The 7,824-nt window shown below is 43.9% G+C and overlaps 1 protein-coding gene across 1 annotated transcript; it reads right to left on the reverse strand.

Moving 5' to 3' along the window:
- Window positions 1-2,132: 2,132 nt before the first annotated feature.
- Window positions 2,133-7,066, reverse strand: LOC144690576 (doublesex- and mab-3-related transcription factor A1-like). Its single transcript, XM_078558198.1, has 2 exons — window positions 6,550-7,066; window positions 2,133-2,956 (listed from the first exon to the last, which is right to left on the reverse strand). The coding sequence occupies exons 1-2, from the start codon at window positions 7,064-7,066 to the stop codon at window positions 2,133-2,135; spliced, it is 1,341 nt and encodes a 446-aa protein (XP_078414324.1).
- Between the last annotated feature and the right edge of the window lie 758 nt (window positions 7,067-7,824).

Raw genomic sequence — 7,824 nt, forward strand, 5'->3', positions numbered from 1 at the left:
GTAGCATCCTGGCCAATATCTATCCCTCATCCAGAATTATCAGAACAGATTATCTGGTCATCATCTCATTGCTATTTGTTACATCCTGCTTCCTAATTACAATACTGATTACACTTGAAAAGTACTTCATTGGTCGTAAAACGGAGATTAAGGCCGGGGAAGGCACTATATAAATGCAACTCTTCTACGGAAAGCACTTTATTTTGCGAATTCGAGTGAATAGAGGCAACTATTTCCTAACTGACCCTAACTCAATGGCGTGTGAGGCAATGTTATATGTCCACTTTCACAACGCGTACGGCGCCTCACGATCTGAGGGCAAGCCAAAACGTTTTACATCCGATGATATTTTTTTAAGTTGTGGTTAAAATTAATTTTATTAAACTTTTTTTTCATCCTTGGTCGGTAAGAATAAGAGATATGCAGATCGCCTCACAAGTAATTTGTGTTAGCATATATTTTGTCAGGAATGCACCTGGAACAGGTCTAAAACAACAAAAGGAAATGCGCTTCAGTCCCATTATATAGTAACGAACACACAAAATAAAGGTTGCTAGTTTTTAATGGATTTATTTTGTTTCTTGTTTACAACTATAAGGCCTCTGTTCTCAACGGCACTTAACTCGGAACATCATTATGCAAAAAAATATACAACAGTTGCCTGATTAACAGCAACCCCAGCTTCAGGTAGCAAGCTGCTTCCTGTAAATGTCCATCCGTTGAGGACCAATTCCTGCTGGACCTTAATCGTGCGGACGGAGAGCTCGCAGTGCTAAGATTATTTATGTTCTGGTCACGGTTAACTTCCCTGAGAAAGTGTTCGGGGTTTTTTTTAATTAATCCTGCTGCAATGCACCGTCAGTGTTTTTTTTATATATATAAAAGGCAAGACTCTTTGCCCTTGGCAAACAAGTGTCTAGTTTTCGTTCAGGCAACGCCCATGTTGGAGTCGCAAGTTAAACTTTTATTTTATCCGAACACAGCAGCTTCCTTCTCTGGGTTTTAGCGGCTTGATGGAGTGCAGTTCCCCCGAGCATTTTTCTCATTCCACTCTGAGAGCTTCAAGTTGTTGCCAAACCCGATAAGGTTTTAAACTCCACTGTCCACTCACGTCTCCAGCTTTAATAACTCGAAATAAGGCACTTTATAGTACACAGCTTGGTCAGGTAGATGAGAGTCAATAGTTCCTCCAATTCCTCACAAGAGATCAAATCCGGACCAACGAAAATCTGTACCTTTGTTTTGCAGTATATTTGAATATGTAATATAATAATACATGAATATGCAAAGCAATGTGAGAAGAGCACTGGTGGCCCTGCAGAAGCGAATGGGAGCGGACAGCCACTGCTAGCAGACGCTAAAATGGTCAGATTGAAACTAATCCGGCGCTATCGTGCTTTCCGTATGTGAAATAAAGGAGCGTGGTTAAAGTTCTTCGATTTCGTGGTCAAGAAATTTGGCGATTATTTCCCCCTCCTCCCCCAACTGCACTTCTTTTCGGGTCCAGGGTTGCTTTTTGTAACGAGTTAAGTGTAACATGGGATCATTATTCTGAGGGAACCAGCGCACTAAATGTTAATGGCTGCTTTACGCGGCTGTATTTCTTTCTGCTGGACTTAGTCTCATTTCCCAGCGTGTCTCGCATTTTCCTGGACACCTGCAAGGGAACGGGAAATGTGGTGAAGGCCACATCCCTTGCTTTCAGGCGGATTCCTTGCTAGGCCCACGTTACAAAACGCTGCCCGAGAAGTTTAAAAAAAAAATCCCCATTCTCAGACCCTGTTGTCCTAACTTCACTCTAACTCTTCTCACATTTCTTTGAGGGCAGTCAACGGGAGGAATCACAGGTTGTGTGGGTTTCTTATTCTGAGTGGCATTTCTGTAACCCAAAAGCTGCATTTTCCAATCTGTTCAGTACAATGCTGTGAACCGCAATTATTTTTAAAAACATCAAAATAACCACGGGGATATTCAATAGATCCGTTGAGTATTCTGGTGGCAAAGTGGGGCTAAATTAATCCATAATCACCGAGCCAATCGGCTTTATTTTTATTTCAAGCGTTGACATATTCACAAGTGTCCTGTTTAATTATGTGCTTTGCCTCAGATTGACTTGTCGCACAGCATCGGAGTCACTGCTTTTCCGGATTAATTCTAGAGTACAGTCCACTAGAGCAAAGTGCCTCTTTGTTCTGGAAATATGGAATGTCCCTCACGATGCCCGGGAAGGAATAGTCCATTTGAGGGCGAAATGGTAAAGTTGGCATCAGACCAGAAGTGACATAGGGTGACATGAAAGTAGGGAGCCCTCGGCCGGGGCTCGAGTAGGCCAGTCGAAGTGGGTTGACGCCGAGCCTGGGGTTCAACCCGTACAGGTTCGCGGGTCCCCCGAAAACTGCGCTGGATTGCAGGGGAGAGAAGGCGGACTTTGTCCCAGAAAGCCCAGCAAAGGTGAAGTGGGGGGGTCGCTGCGGCTCCCCAGGGTCGGGCGCGGTGCACTCGACATCTTTGACTTGTCCCTTTTGTTCCTTCCCATTCAGGACTTGCTCGATGGCCTGGACCACATCTCCTTTGCAGCTGGCCAGGATGCAGTCCAGCTTTTCGCGCTTGTGGTTCGGGAAGACCTTGGTGAGGATGTCGATGGGCGCCCTGTGGTTTGAGGAAGAACCGGGAAGGTTGGCCATCACTTTCGCCAACTCCTTGGGTTTGTCACATTCGTTGCCAGACTCGCCATCCGAGGGAGTCACTGAGCGAGGGCTGTCCGCTCCTTCCGATGGAGGATCCGGGGAGGGGGAAAGCTGTGCTGATTCGCTCTCCGAGGCTTCGGCGTTTTCTGCTTTATCCCTCAGATTGGTGTCGGAGCCCTCAGTCTCTGCAGCCAGAGAGTGTGAAGGCTGAAGCACCGATCGGCTCACCAAACCGTTGTAGAATAGCTCGTATTTGGGGCTCTTTTGTCCTATGAAAAAACAGAAAGGTTCAAACTGGGAGCAGGAACCAAAAATGGTAAATCAACGAAAAACGGTGCCTTACTTTAATTGGAAACAAAAAAAAATACAAATGTAATATACACGGAAATGGGGAAAGCAGCAGCCGATAGGGTTTTAAATTTAATAGAGAACTGCATGTTTAATTTTTAATCAGCGAATGGAAAAGCGGATTGTGAGACAAAAGGAACCATAAATCACGTTTACCAGAAGATAACCCACTGCCGGAGAGCTCTCTCATGTTGAACTGTTCGGTTTATCTCAATTATATCAATGTCTACTGTATCAGAATGAATACATGTTACACATCCGAGAAGGTACATGAGAAGACGTTTGCTGGTCAATAGTTTTACATGGATTAGAGAGCCTTCTTCCATTATTGGTTTTATTGGCCCATCTTGAAACTATTTACTATAGACGTGATTCCAAAGGACGTGCTTTAATACCTCGTCTTACTGTCATCTTTTTATTTAAAATTTGTTGAATATCATAGAGATTATGTGCTGCTTTTTCCAAAAAAAAATGTTATTCGAGGTCTGGCATCAATATTAAAAACCAGGCAGTAAAATCTCCAGCTTTGCCCAATCCAACAAAGGCACCACCAGTTCAGTATAATTTACAGCTTCTTCCAGTTTAGGAATTCAACGTGTTTCACATCATATTTTTTACATATCTTGTATGTTGTATTACGTGGAGCGGCGGGTTCACCCAGGAATATCTCACTGCCTTTGATGTGGTGAATAAAGTATTATATATGTTGCATAAAATATCCGCATAAAGCAATGGTCGGAAATGTGACCTGGTTGTGTAATAGCAATAAACTATGCTTTTTTAAAAAAGTATGACTCGTCCCCTGTCTGCAGGCCAAATATAGGGAGCCGATTTCTAGCTGGGTAGCTTACTGAAAGACAGTTCACTTTTGGAATCTCTTCTCCATTATAGTTGTGTCCCACTATTTTATTTCTGTAAGTTCGATAGGACAATAATTTCGAAATATTTTACAGGCCTTCCACGACAAGAATGCTTTTTTTAAAACCTCTACAATTTGTTTGGAGCGCATTCAATATTTTAACATTGATTTTAGTAATGTAAACGAAAAAAAATGAATTGTTTAGGTAAAACGATTGTTATTTTTCTCATCAGCCTGCATACGCTATTATTTATTCATCCTCTACCGGTGGAGCAAATTCGAACTGCAGCTTTTCTTAATATCACCACGTTTACTTTATATATACAAGCAGTGGTGCTGAACGTGTAAGACAAATCACATATCTAACCAACCCTCCCTATCCGCCCCCAGCAATGCACACATACATTTCTTTTAAATGAATGAGAATCTTTTTTTTCATTGTGGAGTCAAGTTTTATCCTTTGAATACATTTTACCGAGGTCCAGGAAGAAACACTTTCTTGGCCCCAAACACACTACAATTTGCCCACAGGGAATTGGCTCGAGTATTACTTTATGCACTGAAATAAACTGAAATGTCTTTATCATTCCACTCTTCTGTTCTGCATGATCCCATTACGAAAACATTCAATTAAAAAAGTGGTTTCTTCAAGTCTGGGCGGATCGAGTAACAGGACTATTCGTTCATATAAAAGCAAAAAACTGCGGATGCTGGAAATCCAAAACAAAAACAAAAATACCTGGAAAAACTCAGCGGATCTGACAGCATCTGCGGAGAGGAGCACAGTTAACGTTTCGAGTCCCGTATGACTCTTCAACAATACTCGTTCTATGCCTCTCAAAACAATATTCACTTACCATCAGATTGGGGCATCTCCAATTAGTGTCACAATCCAATCGTGATATTGGAAAGCAATCTTGCCATTGTACCCAATCAACTCATTGTTCGCTTCAGCAAACGATTTTAAGCAAATTATAACTGTTTAGAAGCCAAAATTCACTGACCTACCTAACTGGTACATTCTAAACAATCTAATTCCACCCCGATGAAAGGTCATCCATCTGAAAATGTTAACTCTGCTTCTCTCTCCACAGGCGCTGCCTGACCTGCTGAATATTTCCAGCATTTTTCTGTTTTTATTACCTTTCTGGGTTGAGTTTTTTTTTATTAAAATTGTGTTGGCTGAATAATAATATTTAAACAAACTATTTGATTCTTGCTAATTCCCCATAAAGACTGCAACCTCGTGTTGTAAATTACATCAAAGTCGATTTTTAAAAATATAGTATATGGCATAAAATAGTTTCAGAGTCAACTGCACATTGTTGAAGACTGCATACAAGACAACCCGTGTTATACTCGTAATCTTACCAGAAAGTTGTAAACATTGGCACAGAATCAGTTCACTGCGAAGGAGATTCTAAGAATTTTAAAATAACTGGAAACGTCCCTGTTATTTCTACGCTTAGTCTCTTATTTAAAATCACTTAGTCCATTCTTTATACAGACATATTTAACCCTGGTGTAGATTTGTTTGGAACGCATTTAATTCAATATTCTAACTTTTATTTCGCTAATGCACACGAAAAAAAATTGATTTTTTAGGGTTATTAGTGGTTTTAAGCTGGCACCCCTCAGAAGGGAAAACGGTTGTTACCTTTTTTTTCACCAGCCTGCCTACACTATTGTTTATTCATCCTCTGACAGTGGAGCAAATTCGAACTGCAGCTTTTCTTAATATCTCGACCGAAACGTTCCTGACTCGCGTTTCAACTGTTTGAACCAATCAACTTTTCTCACATTGTCTCTCGCTGAAATATGGCCAGGCAGAAATTACAGCTCCCTAAATTTGAGAAACACAAGTATTTCTAGCTGAAATCTGCATTGAGCCCCTTATGGCGATGTCGCTCTCCTCGTTTAGCAGATCCGTTGGGCGAGAAGATTAGAAAGATCATTCTCCATTTCAAACGTTTGTTTGAGGAACGCACCGAGACCTTATCACTGATTTGGGTATTTAGATAATGAATATGTTACTATTGGGGCGATGATCAGATACTGGCAGTTGTGACTCGAATACTCAAGGAATGAACTAGATGCACAAACAGTTGTTAATGCTGGTTTTCGTACCACTAAGTTTGAATGTTGGAAAACGTTTTCAAGCGGCAATTTCGATATTAGGCAACCCAAATGATGCCTTTAGCAACACTGTACCGTTCTTACCATGACAAGATAGTGCATGATTTAAATATACAAAATTTACACTGCCGTTGGGTTGTTTCTAAACTGATTCAGACTTTAGGCCGTCACCATATTGAAAGCAGTGGGCTCTACAAGTACTGGTAACTCAGATCTCGGAAGCAATTTCGGATTTATGATGTGAGACGTTAACCCACTAACAGGAATGTTATTGAAAAATCAATAATGATCCGGAGCACTCGACCCAATCTATTCAAACAATAATGTTACAACCGTTCAGTAATAAGCGGCTGTGGGAACAGTTTCGATATTATTCGGGAAAGTGGGCAACGAAAGCAGAACTATTAGCAAAAACCCGCGGCAATTGAGGCAGCGATAATAGGTCAGATCTCGAGCAGACTTTGCTAATACTTTTGCTTTCTAACCGTTTAATGTCCGGCTTTGCCGCTGCTGACTTACCATCTTTCTGCTTCTGGTATTCGGCTCCGAAGATCTCGTAAGGCGTGGAGACGGACCTCGATCCCGGGATGATGCTGTTCGCCGCCGCGGCAGCCGCTGCCATGGCCAGCCCGGCTTCGGCGGCCCCTCCTCCGGCGTACATGAACTGCAGCTCCCGGGCTTCGTTCTCTTCCTGCGCCTGCTGCCGCCGCAGCGCCACCTGAGCGGCCATCACCCGCTGCCTCTCGGCGATCAGCATGCACTTGGCGCACATGCAGTCCCTCCAGCGGCAGAAGCGCTTGTGACCCTTGAGCGCCGACACCACGCCGTGGTTCCTGCAGCGGGCGCACTTGGGGGTCCGCGGGTACCGCTCAGCCGCCGAGGCGGCGGCGGCTGCGGCGGCGGCGGCCCGCAGCAGTAAGGCCGGCGGCCGGAGCAGCGAGTTGCTCCCCGCCATCGAAATGGGCACGGCCGGGGAACTGGGCGGCACACAGGAGCCAGGCAGCGAGGCGGAGGGCAGAGACGCTCTGCCATCCATCCTGAAGCTGATCGGCCCTGACCACAGCAAGTCCAGTCCCGGTTAGAACGAGAACAATATCAACAAAGGCTTCTTTATATCAACAGGGAGTTGTTTTTACAGCTGGACTCTTAAAAAAACAAACATGATTTAACAATCAAAGCAGAAGATGCACCAAAGGTCGGGGGTGGGTGGGGGGAGGATTTGCAAACTATTTATTGCACTCGCATGCAGAGTCAGCCAACAGCCCGCACTTCCCAGCGTCACTGGAAATGTGACAAGCTGGAAATAATTTTAAAATCTAACTGAGACCTTTCATAGATAAAACAAACAAACTGTCTCTCTGGATCACAGCAAACCTGACTTTCCAAACTTCCAAGTTCGGTTTTGTTAACGCACACACAACTATTCGATCCTTCAAACGCGCAAAAAAAGGTGTCGGATTTATGCGCTCGGTTGTTTACTAGGATTTGGTTGCGAGATGTGCCTGCTCTTGAACTCGCCCAGTCTGTGTCCAAGTGCAATGTTGAGGAGGCAGACGCTGCAAATGATAAATAGTTGACAGTGGACAGACCCTGGTTGCCGCCGCGTGCCTCCATCTGCCTGTCAATCACCCGCGGCGGAGGGGGGGGCGGGAACAGAACGGCTCAGACTTTCGCTGATTGGCTGGAGCTCAGCACCAATGGAAAGTCTCTGCCCTCTCATTGACAGCTTCCAGCTGAGTCACATGGTCCACTGCCCCAGATCACACTGACATAGGAGGTACTTCTTTATTAAGA

This window comes from Cetorhinus maximus, chromosome 2, assembly GCF_964194155.1.
Source record: "Cetorhinus maximus chromosome 2, sCetMax3.hap1.1, whole genome shotgun sequence".
Lineage (NCBI taxonomy): Eukaryota > Metazoa > Chordata > Chondrichthyes > Lamniformes > Cetorhinidae > Cetorhinus > Cetorhinus maximus.

Bases quoted from the DNA above. Each gene is read 5' to 3' on its own strand.
- LOC144690576 (XM_078558198.1), bottom strand. From the start codon at position 7,066: ATGGATGGCAGAGCGTCTCTGCCCTCCGCCTCGCTGCCTGGCTCCTGT. The intron at 2,957-6,549 runs GTAAGTCAGCAG...GTTTTTTCATAG, and splicing joins ATACCAGAAGCAGAAAGATG to GACAAAAGAGCCCCAAATAC.